Raw genomic sequence first — 19,883 nt, 5'->3', positions numbered from 1 at the left:
TTTCCACTGACATCATCTGTGCTCTGCTCTCTTCCACCCCAGATCAGAGAGAAAAAGAGCGCGACACCCGTCTGCAAGAGCTCCGGCAACAGAGAGAAGAACGATCACAGAAGGGCCGCGCTGGTGCCGGAGCAGGCGAGATGGTGATGAGGAAGGTGGAGAAGTCGGCAGATGGCTCCAGCCTCAGTCAGATCACTAAGACAGACCGCTTCACACACTGTGGTAGTTACTTTTAAAAACAGAAAATAAATTGAGGACGTAGCCATTAGCTCTGTTCATAATCCCTGATAAAACTGATTAATGAATTTGTGTGTTTAGATGATGGGAGCAGATCATCACGCAGCACTGTTGTGGAGGCCAGTTACATACAGAAAACAGACAGTAAGTGGGCATCAGTTAATTTATTTTTAAGTAAAAATCAGTTACAATAGTTGGATCACCAGTGTGCGCATGTTTGTGTTATTGTTTCAGGAGGGACGGTCCAGTCAAAGTCATACAGTTTCACCTCTTCATCCTCCTCCTCCTCCTCCTTTAACACAAGCAAAAAAGTGGGCAGGTAGGCGTAAAAAAAAGACTATAATTTTCCCACATTTTCATGTTTGTACTTACTCTTCGGAGTCTCGCCACAGCGTGTTTGATCGCGAGGATGACACATCTTCTCGTGGCGGCGGCGGCGGGCTGGCCGCCATCGAACGACGGCAGGCAGAGAGGCGCAAGGAGCTGATGAGGGCTCAGACTTTGCCCAAGACGTCCGCCATGCAGGCCCGCAAAGCCATGATAGAGAAGCTGGAGAAGGAGGGCGGCGGGTATGAATAAACAGATGACCACCAAAAAAAGAAAAGCGGCAGGTCAAAGCGGGTAAATGTTAATACATACCCAACTTTGTTTTCAGCCCTGGAAATCAGGCCGTCGCCAAGGTAAACAAAGTTCAGCGTTCCACCAGCTTCGGAGTACCCAACGCAAACTCCATCAAGCAGATGCTGCTTGACTGGTGTCGTGCCAAAACCCGATCATATGAGGTGAGCCGAGCGCCCGCGGCTTAGCGTCTAATGTCAGCCACTGATCCTTCAGCTAATCATATACTCCTGCTTTGGGAATGTTTCCATAACTTAGCGCTGCCTCCGTTTTGATTCTGTTTTCCTTCTCAGCATGTGGATATTCAGAATTTCTCATCCAGCTGGAGTAATGGCATGGCATTTTGTGCCCTGGTGCACAACTTTTTCCCCGACGCCTTCGACTACAGCTCCCTGAGCCCCAGCAACCGCCGGCAAAACTTTGAGGTGGCTTTCAGCGCTGCAGAGTGAGTACGCTCGAGACGTTTGACAGGCCGTCGGCCTCAACTAACCGTATCATTCCTGAGAGTGTTGAGCGACTTCGCAGGAGAAACTGCAACATTTTGCCAGAGGATGTGAAGAATATCAAGAGAAACAGAAAGATGCTGATATTTCTTCTCTCAATCTTTTATTAAAAAAAAAATCCATTCCAAGCTTTTATTCAGTTTGGCTCTTTGCCGGCTCAAGCTCGAGTCTCAGAGACGCATCAGAAACATGTGAAAGCTGTTCCAGTCATGTTCCAGAGTTAATTCTGCCTGTTTCTCCCAGGTGTGTCATTTCCACCTAATGGCTGAGAAAGCCCCGTTACTACCGCTCCTCTAATTACTCCACCTTTTAACCTCCAGTCTACGTTTGTCCTGAATTATGAGTAACTCCTGCGACAACATCCACCTGCTCTAAACCAGCCATCAAACCCCTCCCCAGGCCAACAGGTTAAAAAGGACACCGTTCCTCCACCAGTATTTTCCCTCTTTTCTGAACTCTATCTTGTTGTCTCCACCTTCTTTTGTGCATCACCCCGTTCACACCCGTGATGCCCCCACCCACCTGTGTCAGGTTTACTATATAAACTAGTATCACCCGGCTACAGCCCCACTTTCCAGTTTTGTGTTGCACCATCACCCACTTCACTATTGCACTCGTGACGCTCAGTTATCCCGATGTCCCACACGCACAAAAACACCCAGTTCTGCACACCAGTGTTTTTCTCCCCACAGTGATTGGTTGTCTCTGTTTTTCTTGCAGATTAATTGCCGTTTTATTCATCATCCTGTTGTAGCTGAACAGTTTTTGAAAGCTTTGTGTCATTAGGAGCACAGAAAAACGGCAACAAACAAAAAGGCTAAATGAGCTTCGCCTGTCGCTCATTTGACCTTTTGTTCTTGTGTGTGTTTGCCACATACTGTCAATATAATGTTCATGAAGCATGTCAACTCATGGATATGTATATATGTACGGTATATATATATATATATGTGAACACAGAGAATGTAATGCAATTGTTTCTTTTCGTGTTTCTTTTTGTCTCACCCTCATTTTTATTTGGTTGCTCACTGCTTCAACTGTTTTTTCCCCTCCTCTTTCCTCTCTTTGTCCATAATTTGTGTGCTCTTCTCTCTTTTCACCACTCCTATCTACCCCCCCATTCCCAACTGTGTTTGGGGCTTCTTTTCCTTCCTCTCCTCCCACCTCCCCCTCCACCTGCCCGGGTGCGGGGGTCAGGAAACTATTGGACTGTCCGCAGCTGTTGGATGTGGACGATATGGTGAAGATGAGGGAGCCAGACTGGAAGTGTGTGTATACGTACCTGCAGGAGTTCTACAGGGGTCTGGTGACAAAAGGCCTGGTTAAAACCAAAAACTCCTCCTAGAGTCGCGTCCCCATCTAAATTTGAACCCATGGTGAGAGACGGGAGGGGAATCTACATAGGAACCACACTCTGGTTCTGGGGTGTATTATAATAATAAACAGGGTGGGGTTGGGATGGAGGGGGGGGGTCTGAATGTGTGTTTTTGAAAGCAGATAGACCTTAAAACAAATATAGCATTTCTGGAAACTTCTTTATGGGCTACTTTTGGGCATTTGATCCTCAGCGTTAATGAAACTTAAGCTACTTAAGTCCAAAACACCAAACATGGTGCGTGCATGCGTGCGTGCGTGCGTGCATGCACGCGTGTGTGGCTGTGTCCAGGCAGAAAGCCAGGATGATCTGCAGCTCAACACTTTAAAAGGAACTGCTGCATCACAACGTTTCAAACCGGGGAATAAGGAAATAAAGCAGAGTGGAAAGCCTGCGCTGGAAGCTCATCCGTTGACTTTTTAACCAAGCGTGTGTTTACAGGTGTTTATGCACTTGGCTTGTAAAAGCTTTTAAAGATATTGCACAGCAATATTTACAGGCCAAATGACACGGGGCCTTAGATGACAAAAGAGACTTTATGACGCTGACATTTATTTCTTATGCCAAAAGATTTATACTGGTGCCGTCCCAGTTACTGCAGTCCCTGTGCAGGATGATTACAGCATATGGAGATGGTGCCACCATGTGGTCGTTTGCTGCATAACTCCCGCAGCACATCAGTCCTCTTAAACTGTTTAGACTTTTCTTTGTTATTTGTAGGAAGCATTTAAGAGTATTAAGTAGAAAAGTAGAGTTTGAATCGGACATAGAAAGCGATTAACTGGAACATAAATTCAGCAGAGCTTTGCAGAAGTTTGTTGGTGCCAATGTTAAAATATGTACATTTGTGTTCCCGTAAACACGATCTCGCTCTGCTTTACAGGACTTACGCCAAGTGCATGCCTCTGCTGGAGGTGGAGGACATGATGATCATGGGGAATAAACCCGACTCCAAGTGTGTCTTCACCTACGTACAGTCTCTGATCAACCACCTGCGCAGACACGAGATGTCCATGGGTCGGCCGTGCGACCTCTGACCTGTGCTCATTCAAGCCTTCGGTCCCTTCGCGGCGTCCCCTTCCCCACTCCTCTTCATAATGTCGTGACTGGTCACATAGGTTCACATCCCTGATAGACGGGGTGGGGATCGTGTGTATGTGCACGTGTGTGCCCGTCTACCAGTTTGCTTATTATCTCTGTCGGCGTTGGTGACGTGTGTAATTTACTGTATCTCAGTTGTGTTTTGTAACACAAGGTCCACTTTTGTCTACGGTTTTTACGAGTTACCTTTTCAGGTTCTAAATATTACTTTTATATACTCCAGCTCATCAAGCTTTGAAGTCGGTGGTACGTGCACCTACTGTCACTAAAAAAGAGCAGCGAGAGAAAGGAAAAATATTTTAGCATTTCCCCTTTTAATTTATTAATACCTACAACTTTATATGCTACACTTGCGTAATTCTGATTTCTTAATGATGCTGTAATTTTCACTAAATCTGGTCTTTATTTAGGTACTTTTTCCAACTTTGGTTGCTTGAAGAACTTTCTGTAAGTTATTCTTTTTATGGTGATTTATTACGAGTTGGTATCTGTACCGTATTAGCACAGGAATATTGTTTTGCTGTTGAAATGGAAACAACAAAGGTCTGTTTTTGCAGTCCAACTCAAAATCTTTTCACTGTTCTCTAATCTACAGAGCTACTGAGAACATATTTAGACTTAAAAAAAAACAAACAAACAAGTACACGTCCTGTATACCTCTTATATATATACATGCAGAGAATTCTGTTTTACACAACTGGCCCCACGTTTGCAAAGACTCACAGCACCAGCGTCTTGCCCTGCTAATCTCACAGCTCTTTCAGAGGGCTCCTTATTTATGGTTGAGTAAATGTCTTAGAAATGTCTAATTGTTTGTTCTCTGCTTTTACGCGTGAGCTCTGCTGTCTCGGAGGAAAATTGAGTCTTATATATAATAATAATCTGCTAATTGTAAATTTACCAACACATGGCTAAGATTATTTTTATTGTTATTACTGATTAATTTTATTGCATTTGTAAAAGTGGGTGATCTGATTTTAAGGAAATGCATTTCCGGAGTTGTGTACTGATAAGTAGAAATTAAGATTCATTATACTGCCGCCCTCTGAAAGACCTACTTTCTACAGAACAGTGAGTGATGTATATAAGAGCTTAAACGCGTTCATGAGTTCATGTTTCTGTTTACCACAGGTAAATGTGAATTAAAGCAGTTTGATAAACGAGTTTAAGGAATCGCCATTTATCTAAAAACCTTAAAAAAAACGACCTCCTCGTGATCTTCCAATGTGTTTTTACTCATTCACTAAAATGCCCTTAAAAGCAAATATTCAACACATTGGGGTTTTTTCCACCCACTCTTTATTGATTTGAAACACTTCCACTTGAATCCTCCTGCGTGTTTGTTCGACCCACCGGAACAGCGAGCATCAGCCTCAGGCCTGGCAGGTTTCAGCGCGAGGCTTCATTTAGTTTCACAGCAGGTAGGGAACAACTCAACACACACGAAAGGTCAAGTGGGGGCGAGAAGGCAGAAGATGCGACACGCGATGGTACAAAATGCCAATATTTCCTGTCTTTCCATTTACAATGAGGACACATGACAAATTAATGCTGAATAAAAATAACAGACTATCGGGACGATTTTAGGGAGCTTGTGCTGACTTGAGGAGCTAATCTACAATCTGCTGGCCTCGTTTTAACATGGCAGAAATTTCTAACTTCAATAATCAGCTGGTCATGTGTGAGAGATTTACTTCTCTCTTGTTGACTGGTTATAGGTCAATGTGCTTCTCTTCTGTTTTGGGGTCAGAGGAGGCGTTTTCCGTGACAGGAGAGGAGGTGGCGGGTTTGTAGGCTTCCTCGTCTTTAAACGGGCTGTCCTTGGCAGGAGAGAAGCGGAACTCTTCTGGCACTTCATCCTCTGGTTGAGCCCTCTTGTAGAAACCCAGTTCCCCCAACAAAGCGTTGATTTCTGAGCGAGTCATGTCGGAGAGGGCGATCCTCTGTGAGCACACACACACGCAAACAAACACATGTTTATTTGACGGCTGCAGTGAGCCAGATCTTATGTACTGGAGCCTTTCTGATACAACTTGAAGCTCTGGTACTTCTACAAACTTTGATAATATTAAAGAGGATAATACAGAGCAGCACTGAGTGAACAGACTCATTTAAAATAAGTATGATCTTGAAAACAAATTTCTCCATTATAAATTTGTAGACTACTGCCCCCGTGTGGTCAAATGTATAATGCATTAGAATTCTATTGTAGTTCACAGCATCTGGTATGTGAATCGATGCATTCAGTAATTTTGGAGAGAACCTTGATCATTAAATGTATAAAGTAATATAAAAAGGACAAAACCAGCACAAAACTGAATCTCACATCAAGCTCTTCATAGTAGTGGTTCAGGAGGACAAGCTCAGGGTCGGCCCCAGGAATGTGCTTCATCACCAGGTTGTGGCTGAGGTTGCGATCAAGGATTTGTGCAGAAAGAAAACGCTGAAATATTTCTCGAAACATCCTGTGAATATTCTCTAGAGCAGCCTTAAATCGTTCAGTATCAAGTTTGAAAGGATACTAAAGAGGAATGTCCTGGGTCACAAAGGCTTTGACCTGCACACAGACGACAGTCAGTCCCAGCATGTGAAAATATACATACAAAGATGGTGTTTTATTGTTTTTCGCTCCCATGGGTCACATAACAGATGGTAACCTGCCTCTCTGAGCCTGTTCAGCTGTCATCCACCACATGTCTGGGGAGAAAAACCAACAATCAAACGTTGCATTCTTACATTTCTATTAATATTTCCCCCCCCTTGAATGTTTAACTGCTATTTGTGCCGAAGAGTTTGCACATGATGATTTCACGCCCTGGATATGTTATTCTGGCATATTGAGTATCATGTATGGCTGTAATAGTAAACTCAGAGCTTTTCTTTTGTGGGGGGAGAGAGATTTGATGACACCCTGAAGAGAAGAACCACTTTTTTTAACAAAGAGAAGCATAACGTTACAGCCTCATTTGTGCGCTAACCCCCCCTCCCCCCAGTCCCCAGGGACTTGAAAATAGAGAATATCTGTCTGTACATTCTCCTCTTTTTCAATCCGAGGTGTGAAAAGCTGCGAGTGCATGTGAAGCGGTCTATACGCATGCGTCATGCACAGACACGTAAGACATTTAAAACCATCTATTTCCCCAATTGTCGAAGAGAGACGGCAGACTCACGCCCATGTCCTAATACTCGCAGTCAGTATTAATAAGGCGGTTAATGATCTTTTCCGTAATGAACACTGTGTTACCTCCACTCTGGCTTTGGCGAGTCCGTCCAGTTTCTTCAGATCCACTTGGTATGCTGAGACGCAGTGGAGGAAACTTGCCAACACGATCAGCCACATTGTTCCACGCTGTTCCGCTTCGGTTCGGGGGACGCGGACCTGTGCTCGGCTCCGGAACCAAAGCCTGGAGATGTTTGGAAGCAGGCCTGAGAGGTGGCTGGATCTGAGGAGAGGCGGAGAGATGATGCGCTCGGATGTTACGTCCGGACCTCTTGCCACGTCAAATGTTGCTTTGTTAGAGGCGTGGAGAGGCCGCTCATTGGTTATCTGCCGCGATCGCAATCAACACCACGATTATTATGACATTTTTGAAACCCAATTGTAGGTAATAAAACGAAACCAAGGCAATGCGATATTGCATCAAACCAGAAGAAAATGTCAAGGTTTTATTTGCCTTTATTTTACCTGATCGTCTTTAGCTAGAGCTGCTGACGTAATTGTGAGGCTGGGGATGTGGACTTTTACAGACTTCTACGTTGTCATGGTTTTATAGGTTGCAAAGGCTGCACAATAAAGTCTAAACCGCTGTAAAGGAAGGAAAAACCGAGGGGCTGGAATGTTTAAAAAAGAGAGCGAGAACTGATCAGATTACGGTCTCCAACTAATAGCATACTTTTAATTAATACTGTTAGTGGGTGCATGGTTGTATCGCGCGTTCAAGACCCTGACTTTTATAAGTCAACAATTTCCCATTTACCGTCCACAGCGTACGGGACACTTCATCGTACCAGCCACTAGGCGGCGGTCACTCACTCAGTGGACTTCATAGCATAGCCTCACTAACCTACACCGTGAATGACCACACAACCTTCGACCTAATTTATGATTTAATTCGCTCCGCAGTCACGTTGCCATGTAAACGACTGTCGAGACTGTGCGCGCCAGTGGACGGGTAGGGGGGGGCAGACTCCATGCAGCTCAGATGGAAGCCATGTTAGCGGCGGATTGAATGTTTTTAGTCCACCCGATGTAGTTCCATGATCGGACTCGCGTAATCATCGGCTAGTATCGCTGACTGATTAACGGCCGCCTGTTTACGGAAGCGCACCCACTTCCTCCCCCTCTCCCTCGCGCCGTCCCGGACGTTCACGATTTGTAGGGCACGAGGAGCGAGCGTGCTGCAGACTCAGCTCGCGCTGCCGAGCGCTTCCGCACTGTGTCTTTAAAAGCAGCGGCGGCGGAGGAGGAGGAGGAGGAGGAGGTTCGTGCCTCTGACATGTAGCCTGCCCGCCGTTATCTGCGCCTGGGTCCGCTCCCAAAAACACCTGCTTGCTGTCATCGCCGCACGGAGAAGGGAAGGAAGGCAGCCGGGGAATGGTTTGAGCTGGGAGGCGACAGGAAGGGAAACTTCACCCGTGTCACATCCTCCAGGCTCCGGACTAACCGCCCCCCCCCCCCCCCCCATCTGCACCAACGCTTGGCTGGTCATCCATCACCTGTTTAAGCCGTTAACAAGAACAGGTAAATCATGAAAAATCAGCTACAGGCGGGTGTTGCGTCAAAACCTGTGGAGGAATGCATAACGGGAGATCACAACCGGTCTTTTTTAATCCTTGGTAGTAGTGACGGGGTAAAGATCTTTACCAAAAATAAAATGTTGTTTACCTTTACTTTTACTTAACGGCTGCTCAGGGTGCTGCGGATCGGGTGATAGCAGACATGCAGGTGAAAGTTGAGCCTTACACCATTTTGTTTGGCGTAGACATCCTTGTAATTTAAAATGATTAACACCTTTCTCAGAGCTGGAAAGATGAATCATTGTCTGTGTCTGTCCCGCTCCCTGTGTCACACACACACACACACACACACACACACACACACCACACACACACACACACACACACACTTACACTTACACACACCTGCACCAAAACAATTTATTGTATCTGATGATGGCATAACACTGAGTAATGACCTTGATCCTCTTGTTTCCAAAAGCTGGAGCTTTATCATCTTATGCCATATTTGGTATTGTTCCCTGACCTTTTCTCAACGGACGCACCATTCATTTGTCTTGCAAATGATTCTAAAATGTATTACACTCTATCCTGTCGTTGGCTGAGTGCGAGTGTCTGCAGGAACTGGACTACTTGCCCTGTTCTGTTTATGTAACATGGTATTTAACAGCACAATGCATCGGTAGCCTTTTTGTTAAAGGTTACTGGTCAGTTGTTTCTGCACAGACGACACAGTAATACAATAATCGCACATTTGTTTCTCACGCAGGTCTGTAATACAACATGACAAAAGTACCGAGGGAGGTTTTACCTGGTCCGCTGTGTTGTATCGCAAAGCCTGCAATTGAATGGAACATGCATTTAGATTTTCATTAATAACTTATTTGGGACGCAATCGCATAAATGGCCACTCAATGGGCCTGTCGCACTTGGGAGTTCAAGGACAGAGCGTTATTGAATAAAATTAAAATCTCCGTCCTTCTTAAGTGTCATTCACAGTTTGTGTCAGCTGAACTCATCTTACAGTTTAATTTTAGAAATCGTACGCTTAATATTGTCAGAATGTGTCTTCAGCATTTGATTCTGAGGGTTTGGCCGCCACAACGTGTGAATAAACGGAAGTGATGGAAGTCTGTGACACTGTCGGAAACCAAATGTAACTTCTGCACGGGTCATAATTATTATCACAGGGTTTGAGATTCAGCTCACTACCTGGCTGTGAGTTCATTAGACACTGAGGAAGTGATGAACATTATGGTTTATCATCAGTTAGATCACCATATTGCGGTTGTGTCACTAAAAATGCCATTCGGGGCAAGAGACGAAGGCATAAAACTCTGATTCAGTCATCAAAATGTTCCCATCTGATGAGCAAAATCTTGCTGTTTGGGACACGCCGCATGGCCGCTGGCGCTCTCAGCTTTCACACCCTGGAGTGGGTGCACATAAACACCATGACACATTTGTTTTTATCACATCCTTCCACTCTCTGCTCTGTAAATGTGAGAAGAATCGGAATGGGTCGTGGAACTCGGCTGTTTCCAGGAGAAAAGGACGGACCAGGCTTTCCCTGTCTGTGTTATTTTTGGCCGCATGTATTCATGGTTTAGGTTGGGATCTGTGTGCGCTCGGTTGTGACTCTGGCATGTTGACGATGTCAGGGGCTGAAGGGAACGATGCCGTGCACGTGGCTGGAGGAACACAAATGTCGACTCTGAGCACAAGGGTAACAGGACGAGTAAGAAATCTGATGGTTTTGGGTCAGGGTGGTGCAAAAAAGGGCAAAGTTAATTGGTGGGGTGAGTGATTCAGTGCAGTGAAGGTGTTGGAGTGTGAGAGAAGATGGTAGAGGAAGGATTATAGAAATAGGACGGTAAAATGAAGGGGAGGGGGCGGATTAGTGCTTGGGAAAAATAGACGGTGCCAGAGGGAAACGTGTGAAGATCAATTTAGAGACAGTCTGCAAAGACACGGTGTTTGCCACTGAATGGACCGTCTCCCTCCGCTCTCCCTTCCTCGCCTCCCTCATCTCGTTTTGCACCCACCCACTCCCACGTGTGTCCAACGGTCCTCCCGCCTCTCCTCAGAACACCCCCTCCTAAATGCCATACATGGACCATAGGGAAGAGCCATGTCCAGCCAGACACCCGTTTATTGGTGGACTGAATGACCAACATGTTACCGGGTCTACGCTGCAGCGGCAGCTCTTTACACTACAATGGGGAAGGGGGGGGGGGGGGGGGGGGGGGGGGTCTCCATCAGTCAAGGTCATGTGAATAATTGTCACTTAGTGTCTTGTGTCCGTTAAAGCTTCACTGTTTTTGATTGCTTTGTTGTTGTTTTGTCTTTGAGGGTTCCCATCTGACCAGTGTTATTGATATTTGCCATTCATCATGAGGTCTTCGTTACCTGTGTGGCCATTTCTCCAGCCACGCTGCCCGTTTCAGACAGTTGTCAGGGTCAGGCTGCACTGCAGCTTTAACATTGTTTCATCGTCTGCACCACACATACAACATGTTCACACAATAATTGACTGAGCACTCCGATTACTCCGGTCTTGCCCTCTTCCTCTGCACTCTCTGCTGCTCCCGGTTTGTATGTTGTTTATTCCATGCTGTCTGTTGAATTGTTGTTGTTCTGAACCGCGCAGCGTGTCCTCGTGTTAGCATGGAGCGAGACGGTTTGAGCTAATCTGAACTGACTGAGCATTTCCGTGGTTACTGGAAGACTGGCAGGAAGAGCCGAGCCGCAATCAAAGAGGATGATAAACTGTTATTTTTCTCTTATCATTTTTTAATGTAAATGCGTTGAGGGTTGGAAAATGAATTCATTATTGTCTCTGTGTTATGTCTGTATTTTTATGCTGTTTTCTCATGAATTTGTTCATTCGTTTCAAGCAACGAAGGCAGGTAATGGAAGAGTCATGGCGGGCGCCGGAATGACTCACAGAGTCGTCTTTAGTGTCCCATGATTCATCATCTGAACGTACCTGTCATTTTGTTGGTGCACATTAATATTTGAGTGGCAGTAATCTCTTTGTGTGCTCTGGTCTCTGTTGTCTTTGTTAGAGAATTCCTGTGAAATGGACCAAGATATTTCAGACCAAAGTCAGGCCCAGCAGGACGACCCAAATGGAGCTGCAGCGGCGGTCGCTCAGGCGGCAGCAGACACCTCCAGCACCCACCCTCCAGCCACAGCAAGGCCTCGGCGGCCTCAGAGAAGTGCCAAAGTTGAGGGTTCTATTGATATCTCTGAACCTAAGGGTGAGGCCAAAGAACAACCTGCAGCTGTGGCCAACGAGGAGGAGTCCGCTCCTGATGGCACTGGTGCAAGTCACCCAAAACCCCCTCGTACTGCCGGTCCTAAAGGTCCAGGGCACCACCCAGTGAGGGCTGCCTCGGTCCCTCACCCACCCACTAGCAGGCCCTTACCTCCTCACCTGAACCCTCATGCTCTGAGAGCTCTGTCTGTCGCAGGTACTGCCGATACTCCAGCTCAGGCCATGGAGGACTTCAGGCAAGTTCCCACGAGCTGCGTGTGTCCCAACTCCTGTGTCTCTTCATGTCTCAGCTGGGAACGATAAGACTGGCATAGCATTTATTTTTAGACACTGACACTCCACACTGAAGGGCGCCTGCAAGTCCAAACACGACCAAATCAAATTTAAAAGCAGCTTTTCATTTCATTTTGAGGTCTTCCTAAACTGAGACTACAGATCCCACATTCGATGTAGCGTTTTAAATGTCTCTATTCTGTTAACAGTTCTCATCTCTTTCTGTTCGGGACTGATCTGTCCTAATCTGCTGTACATCCGCTTGGGTTTCTGATGCCGAGGTGTGCTGGACACCGATGCTCATAACTCACGTTATATAACATCCGTTTGTAACAGGGTGCACATCATCACTTGGAACGTGGGTTCAGCCACACCGCCTGATGACATCACCTCCTTGCTGGGGCTGAATGTGGGTGATGGAAACACAGATATGTACATTATTGGGTGAGTGTTTTGTGGCGCACTAGATGTCCACTCCAGACACTGAAGTGTCCATTTACTGTTTGTCTCCTTTTAACCCGTCCCTTCATTAGCGGTCTTGCTCAATCCTGAAGCGCAGTGGTTCTTCCATTTATTATGCCTCTGTTGAATTGCCCACTCATCAGCTCCTGAATCTCATTGTTGCGTCTCATTTATCTCCCAGGCTGCAGGAAGTGAACTCTATGATTAACAAAAGACTGAAGGATGTCCTTTTCACAGACCAGTGGAGCGAGGTCTGCATGGAGAGACTCAGCCCCTTCGGTTACGTGCTGGTCAGTCATGGCTTCCTACCATCAACACATATGCATCCTCTCCCAGTGAAATGCTCAGACAAACGCAGATTCATCCCTGACGATATCTCTGCTCCCTGCTGCAAATTAGGCTCATTTTGTTGCCCCGAGCAATGGACAGAGGGATTGTTTCTAACAGGCACTATCTGTTATCTTCTCACTCTGCATTATCTCTCCTCTCAGTGTTTCACCAACGTATTTGGAGTCGAGACACACCCTCCAACATATATGTTTTAATATATATACGAAAGATCTGAAAACTCCAGTATTTACACAAAAATGATCTTCAGTTTAGTTCAAATATTTAGGGAAACGATGGTTTGATTGTTATTCTCTCTGTAACAGTTTCCCTTGTTTTCCATATCTAAGGACACAGCATGGCTGAAGTAGTTCCCTGTCTGGCTCTTGGCTCTGTTGGCGCTGTGAGCCAGAAAGTGAATCAGCTGTTGAGCTGAGAGAGCTGGACAAATGTCTCCTAGGATGCTGTTTTATTTTTGGATCATGTCGTTGTCAGTGTTGATGGTCCCCTGACAGTGACACTGATGCTGTCCTCCAGCTATCTCGTGCTCCGCTACGCTAGTTAAAACCTTGAAGTCGCTGCCGTTTGACTGTTTTTGTGCTTCATGATAGTGCCAGGTCCTGTCCACTGCTCTCCAAGAGTCGGCTCTAAACTGGAACTGCTGAAAGCACAACAGACTTCTCTGCAATCGGCACTTTAGCGCAGCAACGCAGTGCTAAACAGACACTTTGTCCATCTATTTATACGTTGCTGATCATCTCTGTCACGTCTTTTCGTGTCAGCAACAAATTAGCAAAGTGCTCAATGTGTTTTTGGCTCTAATCTCTCATTGCCATTTGGCACATTATATTGAATTTGCTCCAAGACTTTTCATGTGGTTTGTAAGTGATGATTGTGCAGTAAAAAAGGACGATAGTTAGAGATTAAAAGGGACACTGCTTGTTTTGCACTGAACTTCTTCCAGTTTTTGAAGCTAGCCACAAACATCACACTTGTTATTTCCAGTTCGTTTCTTCATTCGTGCGTGCCATACAAGGTCAAACACACAGATAATTATAAGACACAAGTCTCTCACTCTTTTCACATTCTCGCTCTGCCTCTCTCTCTCTCTCTCACACACACACACACACACGCACACGCACGCACTTGTCTTTAGGATTAAATATCTTTTCTGCAGAGACAAAATGTACTATGGCAGCCTTCAGGAGCTCTTTTAATGTTCAGTGATGCTGATAAGTAAGGCTTGTCCACTATAGTAGATTCAGTCAAAGGTATATGCTTTAGACATGTGCACGTATGCGCGCACACACACACACACGCACATATGTACCAAAACACACTTACTCTGTCTATGCAAGAGTCTATTACACAACAAAGTTACTCAAATTTGTAGTTTGTACACAAGCGAGGGTCACGTGGATTTGTTACTGCCTATAGGGCATTTCAGAGTAGAGAGTGATCATGCTTGTTGGGCCAGCAGTTGGGGGTTGGGATGTGTAGATCAACAGCGGGGGAGCGTACAGAAATATCTGGGGAGGGGCTTGATGTTGCAGACAAATGCCTCATCACGTTTGAACAGACCGCTGGTGTCTGATATGAGTGGTGCAAAAATGTCTAAATCTGCATCCTGATGCACGAGCTGAAGCTAATTATTAAGATGATGGTGAAAGAATGGGAGAAAAGAACGGTCCGACCATCAAGTGCCTGCAGTGGGAACATCATGTTTTCTCTGGAGAGTGGTACGTTTCCAGAGAGAGGGCGGACCACAAACTATGACCTCCTTAAAGTGCAGGACATAATGTAGAGGGAAAGCTAAAATGGAGGATCCTCCAGGGGAAAGTGTGGAAATGTTAGTGGGTCGAGAGGGAAACTGAAGCAGGGGTGCACAGCAAATCTGGGTTTGGAGCGTTGGTTTACTGGAAAGTTTCCTGCAAGTTAAAACACCAACTATAAGCATGTTGCTGTAACTGTGTGTATTTCATTCATCCCGTCTGTCCTGCAGGTTGCTTCCCAGCGGATGCAAGGGTTGCTGCTGCTGATCTTCGCCAAATATTTCCATCTGCCCTTCCTACGCGGGGTCCAGACTGAAACCACTCGCACTGGCCTGGGGGGTTACTGGGTGAGATGACAGCTGGCACCAGTCTGTGACCAAAACACCAGTAAACTTAGCAACTACTGTCATTTTAATCCCTCGACTATGTTGGAGCAGACGGCCACCAGTCACGCCATCATCTCTTGTTCTCATTTACTTATTACCCTTATGTTGTTTCATATACTTTTACCATATTGGGGAAAATAAAGTTATGGAATTTAGGTTGACCATAGCGAACGTATCAGGGCTCAAGTATATAAAACACATTAAGGTAGAAACGAAGGAATCTGAGATCACGTCTGCAGAAACTTTTCTTGGTTTTTTTTGGGGCACAGCGGTAGATAGAAGTCACAGTAGGAGGCATTTCACAGGTTCGATCTGCCCCTGGCTGTGTACTCTCCCATTGGCATTAAGTATTAATGTGTGTGTGATGAGTGAACTTCCTGTTATGCTGCAGCAGGGGCAGACACTTTTCAATCTAACCATGGGAAACATTCAAATGATATGATTAAATGCAATCCCTTTTATTTATTTGACCTTAGATTAATGGTTGATGTTCCAGGGGAATAAAGGTGGGGTGAGTGCGCGCATGTCAGTGTTCGGTCACACCATCTGCTTCCTCAACTGCCACCTGCCGGCTCACATGGAAAACTCCGATCAGCGCATGGAGGATTTTGAGAGCATCCTGCAGCAGCAGCAGTTCGAGGGTCAGGCTGCCTCTGGGGTCCTTGACCACGAGTACGTCGGCAATACGTGCACCATCATCACAAGCGTAATTACAGAAGTAATGGTGTCATTACAGAAGTTATTATACACTTGACTTTCTTCATTTAATAACGTTTCTCACAGTGTGGTGTTCTGGTTTGGAGATCTAAATTTCCGCATTGAAGATCTGGATATGCAAGTGGTGAAATCTGCCATTGATAACAACAAGTATTCAATTTTGTGGGAAAAGGATCAGGTAAGAATAAATCCTCCTGTGGCCTGCCTTGAAATATCTGCTGACCTGCTGCAGCTGATTGCATCTTTTCTTGAATATAAAGAGTGTTCAATGAAGGTTCATCCGTAGTATTCCATGTTGATATTGCTCCTTTTTTTAACTTTCAATACATCATCTTTATTGCCACTAGAGGGCGACATTCTCAAAGAGTGACTGATTAAATAAGAATTCTGCTTTTTACAGCTCAACATGGCGAAAGACAGTGAGACAGTGTTAGAGGGTTTCCAGGAAGGCCCACTTAAATTTCCGCCAACCTACAAGTTTGATGTTGGAACAGATACATATGACACCAGGTCAGTGAAGTTATCCACATCAGGAAAGTGACGTATTGCAGAACCGAGCCCCGGTAATTCTGAAGAAGAGGAACACCAAAGAGCCGTTTTGTCTACTAAGTTGTCTCTCTCTTTTCTCTTTCTCTTTCTCATCCAGTGGGAAAAAGCGTAAACCAGCTTGGACCGATAGGATCCTGTGGCGCCTGAGGGCTACTGCACCTGCTAACGCAGCTCTGAACGCAGGGAAGCGTGGCTCCATTTCAGGGTTGACCAGCGGGACCAAAGTGACGCAGCACTGCTACCGGAGTCACATGGAGTACACAGTCAGTGACCACAAACCTGTGTCCTCCATCTTCACCCTGCAGGTGAGACACCTCAGGAAGGTGTTTACTTTTTACAGTTTGCTTTTGTAAATGGTTTTTTAAATTGGGCGGGTGTAAATGATTTAAACAAAGTTGTCAGTCATGCAGTTTTGGATGATTCTACTAGTTTGCGATGATGATGAGGGTGACATTCACGTTCTTTTGAGGGTTTCTAGTATTTTTTCAGTATAATAAAGAGTGTTTCTATAGTTCCCGTACAAGGTGGATATTCCGCTTGTCACGCTCTTGGTGGAGGATGAGTGGAACAGTATCGCTGATGCAACGACCAAATTCAGAGTTGCGCCCAACTTTGCTCGCAGCTCCTGGGACTGGATTGGACTGTACAAGGTTAATAACTGCTGGAGAAGACTACACAGAATAAACTTTCACTTCTGATTTGTAAAGAAAAAATAAATTTATTGGCATAGTAAATGTTTTGCCCGTCCTGCTGTCCCTCAGGTGGGCTTCAAACACCACAAAGACTATGTGGGATATGTGTGGGCCAAGCAAGAGGAAGCTGATTTCCATCGACAAGAACATCAGGTAATTTGGACCCAGCCTGGAGCCTACTGAGGGATGGGTTTTTCCTCATATTTCGCAACCGCCTGACTTGTGTGTTCCAGGTAACCTTTCCTGAAGAGGAATTGCCCAAAGGCTCAGGGGACTTCATCCTGGGTTACTATAGCAACAACATGAGCACCCTTGTTGGTGTCACGGAGCCATTCCAGGTAACGCTAACATAGGCACTTCTTTGTTAAGCACATGACCTCGTAGAAGGGAGCTTTTTATAGTTCTGTCGTTTTGATTACTCATTAATCATTACCCTCATTATCCCTCATTACCCTCGGTCCATCTTATCTGTATTTGTTCTTCCGGATTCAGATCCAGCTTCCCACTACAGTTGCCGAGCACAGCTCTTCAGACAGTTCTGATTTCAGCTCAGAGGATGACAGCACCGTCGTGCTCACAAAGACCAGATCCCGCAGCCCCAGCCCACGCAGGACCAAACACCGCCACCGTCGCAGCCACAGCCGCAGCCGGTCGAGCAGCCCGGATCAGGCCAAAATGAAGGCCCCAAACGCTACTGACGTCAGCGCCTCTGCAACAGCGAAAAGCGACTCCACAAGTCAACCGACAGGGGGCAGCAGCGGTCAGGGCTCTGCTTCTGAGGATAAGGAAAAAGGGCAGTGAGGTGCATCTGAGTCGGATCTTGTGTCTTTTATTCCGTATTTCTACAACAGAGTATTTTTTGTTGTGGAAATGTACAACTTCGGTTGCCATTCTTTTCAGGAATAACCATCTGGTGTAACCAGAAGGATTACTTTGCCTTCAGTTGTTGTGCACATTATATATTAGTTAATTTTCTAAAGCTTTCACTGTGCAGTGTTTCCTCTACCTTTGTCAGTTCTCAGGTGTGAACCAGACAGGGAGGGCGGATAACCTTGGAAGGACTCAATGATTTTTGTCTATGCAGGATCAAAGAGTACCTTCTTAATTTTCTAAAAACAAACTTGTCATTTCCTGGTGGGGGGGTTGAAACACTGCACTGCTGGACAAGTACTATCAGCGAAGGAGATTCAGGCAATTTAAATGCACTTCAGACAAAGTATTATTGACATAGACACCTCACGAACAATAGATTACTTTGAGAAACCATCAGAAAACCGATCACCCAGGTGATTAGCATGGAATGTGTTTCAAAACACATTTAAACACGAACACATCACTAGCTCGATCGACATTCACTCCGTTTCTAGTAAAATATTCCTGATGTTTGATGTAGAGGTGTGGCTTTGCTCATATACCGCTCTTGCTCTGAAAGGCCACATGGATTACATAGCAACACTCGATGGCATTTCAAAAGATTTACCAATCAGAATGGCGTGGAGTGGGTGGAGACGACACTCCAGGGGGCGTGGCCAATACCAATGGCCACAGCATGATCACGTGTAAGCGTGGAGGGTAAATGTGAGGGTATAAAATGGACTTCCTGTGTGGTAGTTGGCAGTGGGTGAGGGTCAGCTGACACTGCATAGCCGTCTAATCAGCTTGTCAAACTTCAGTGGTCCAATCTACAACGAGACATGACCCAGGAGACGCGTGCAGTCTCGTTTTCCTGTATTCGGTCATTTGAAATGATTTTTCCACCAGTTCTCTGTTTATTCTTCTCCCAATCTCATTGATTCTGGTGATTAGCTGCCTGTGAAAATCATTGTGTTGCATTGTTAGTGTGACCACGGCTGCACCATCTTAGGCATTTTGTACTTTGGGGAGTAGGACAGCGTGTACGGTGGTAGCTACAACATTAGTGTGTGTCTGTAGCCTATAAACCTTGTGTGTGTTTGCGTATGCGAGTGATTAAGGACATGTTTGTGTTGGACCGTGTGCCTGTGTGCTTACTGTGAATGGGATGTGGCTGCATTTGCATGGTTTGGTGCAAAACATACTCTACATTCCAGTACTGTGATATTTTGTCCTGTAAAGTGCTGTTTTTGACTCTAGCAAAATTGTGGGAGTGAAAATTATTTTAATAATGCAGGTAAGGACTGAACAAAAGTGAGATGCTCAAAATATTGTTATAAAATAGTTTGAATGATTTCATAGGGCATTTTTAAATGAAAGAATTATTAGATCTTTGTGTAGCGTGTTTAGAACATGTTAAAGATTGTATCACTTTGTCCTACTTTAGTTTATTTAGATGAATAGGATCAGTTCTGCAGTCTTGATGATCTGTCGTGAAATGTTTATGAAAATTATGCTGTCTACAGAATGTTAATGTTTGTAATGATGTGGAATAATTAAAAGAAAATTATAGGCTTATATTTAAAAAAAAATACAATGTATTTAAGAAAATATACAGTAGGAGACAATCTATGCCACAAAGATGATGTTAATCATGATTTTATTTTCTTATTTAACTGTTAAATGAGCCTGAATTCTGCTGGCCAGTGAGGGAACATTGAGTAGAAATGTTGAAATTATGAATACTGATAGATTTCCTGTTCTACTCGAAACATTTGTTTCTCTTTTAAAAACTTCAGATCAAATGTTTTGTTTATTGTCTCTACTGTAGCGAGTTTTCAGGTCTTTGTAAAACTGTGAATGAAAGTGAAATCATATAGCAGACCTGTGACAGACAATAAATGGAGAAACGGATCGCCGAGACAAGAACCTTTTTTTCATGCACCATTGCTTTTTACAATGTACCAAAAGGATTTCAATACTGTCCAAAGAATTAATATCA

The 19,883-nt window shown here is 45.0% G+C and overlaps 3 protein-coding genes across 11 annotated transcripts in view; 2 read left to right on the top strand and 1 right to left on the bottom strand.

Annotated features, from left to right (window-relative positions):
* smtnb (smoothelin b) overlaps positions 1–4,998 on the top strand; it is a 34,909-nt gene extending 29,911 nt beyond the window's left edge. For 5 of the 8 annotated variants that reach the window (XM_057032501.1, XM_057032504.1, XM_057032507.1 and 2 more), the window contains 7 exons: positions 43–222; positions 319–381; positions 472–556; positions 630–806; positions 893–1,019; positions 1,149–1,300; positions 3,617–4,998. In XM_057032501.1, the coding sequence (XP_056888481.1) occupies positions 43–222; positions 319–381; positions 472–556; positions 630–806; positions 893–1,019; positions 1,149–1,300; positions 3,617–3,770 (938 nt within the window). In that variant the 3' untranslated portion in view covers positions 3,771–4,998. Of the gene's footprint in view, positions 1–42; positions 223–318; positions 382–471; positions 557–629; positions 807–892; positions 1,020–1,148; positions 1,301–1,601; positions 1,766–2,555; positions 2,735–3,616 lie in introns of those variants that run through there. The other 3 variants (XM_057032502.1, XM_057032503.1, XR_008950519.1) reach the window with 2 other exon arrangements.
* A 112-nt stretch (positions 4,999–5,110) lies between these two features.
* Positions 5,111–7,656, bottom strand: selenom (selenoprotein M). The gene is made up of 6 exons (XM_057032678.1): positions 7,520–7,656; positions 7,079–7,277; positions 6,496–6,531; positions 6,357–6,391; positions 6,161–6,239; positions 5,111–5,777 (listed from the first exon to the last, which is right to left on the bottom strand). The coding sequence occupies exons 2-6, from the start codon at positions 7,172–7,174 to the stop codon at positions 5,547–5,549; spliced, it is 477 nt and encodes a 158-aa protein (XP_056888658.1). The 5' UTR covers positions 7,175–7,277; positions 7,520–7,656; the 3' UTR covers positions 5,111–5,546.
* A 386-nt stretch (positions 7,657–8,042) lies between these two features.
* Positions 8,043–19,795, top strand: inpp5jb (inositol polyphosphate-5-phosphatase Jb). Of its 2 annotated transcripts, none has more exons than XM_057032546.1 (13): positions 8,043–8,575; positions 11,640–12,087; positions 12,461–12,568; positions 12,768–12,876; positions 14,916–15,032; positions 15,568–15,743; positions 15,855–15,966; positions 16,189–16,298; positions 16,435–16,642; positions 16,850–16,987; positions 17,099–17,182; positions 17,263–17,367; positions 17,522–19,795. In XM_057032546.1, the coding sequence occupies exons 2-13, from the start codon at positions 11,654–11,656 to the stop codon at positions 17,828–17,830; spliced, it is 2,010 nt and encodes a 669-aa protein (XP_056888526.1). In that variant the 5' UTR covers positions 8,043–8,575; positions 11,640–11,653; the 3' UTR covers positions 17,831–19,795. The 2 variants fall into 2 exon arrangements, with proteins under 2 accessions (XP_056888526.1, XP_056888527.1); XM_057032547.1 differs by lacking the exon at positions 8,043–8,575 and adding an exon at positions 11,144–11,162.
* The last annotated feature ends 88 nt before the right edge of the window (positions 19,796–19,883 follow it).

Source organism: Takifugu flavidus, chromosome 5 (assembly GCF_003711565.1).
Source record: "Takifugu flavidus isolate HTHZ2018 chromosome 5, ASM371156v2, whole genome shotgun sequence".
Lineage (NCBI taxonomy): Eukaryota > Metazoa > Chordata > Actinopteri > Tetraodontiformes > Tetraodontidae > Takifugu > Takifugu flavidus.
Note: the sequence above shows the minus strand (reverse complement) of the source record. Positions and strands in the feature narration are given on the sequence as shown.

Coding starts and splice junctions, on each gene's coding strand:
- inpp5jb (XM_057032546.1), top strand. CDS start 11,654: ATGGACCAAGATATTTCAGACCAAAGTCAGGCCCAGCAGGACGACCCA. Junction 17,183..17,262: donor TCCATCGACAAGAACATCAG/GTAATTTGGACC, acceptor TGTGTGTTCCAG/GTAACCTTTCCTGAAGAGGA. Junction 17,368..17,521: donor GTGTCACGGAGCCATTCCAG/GTAACGCTAACA, acceptor TTCCGGATTCAG/ATCCAGCTTCCCACTACAGT.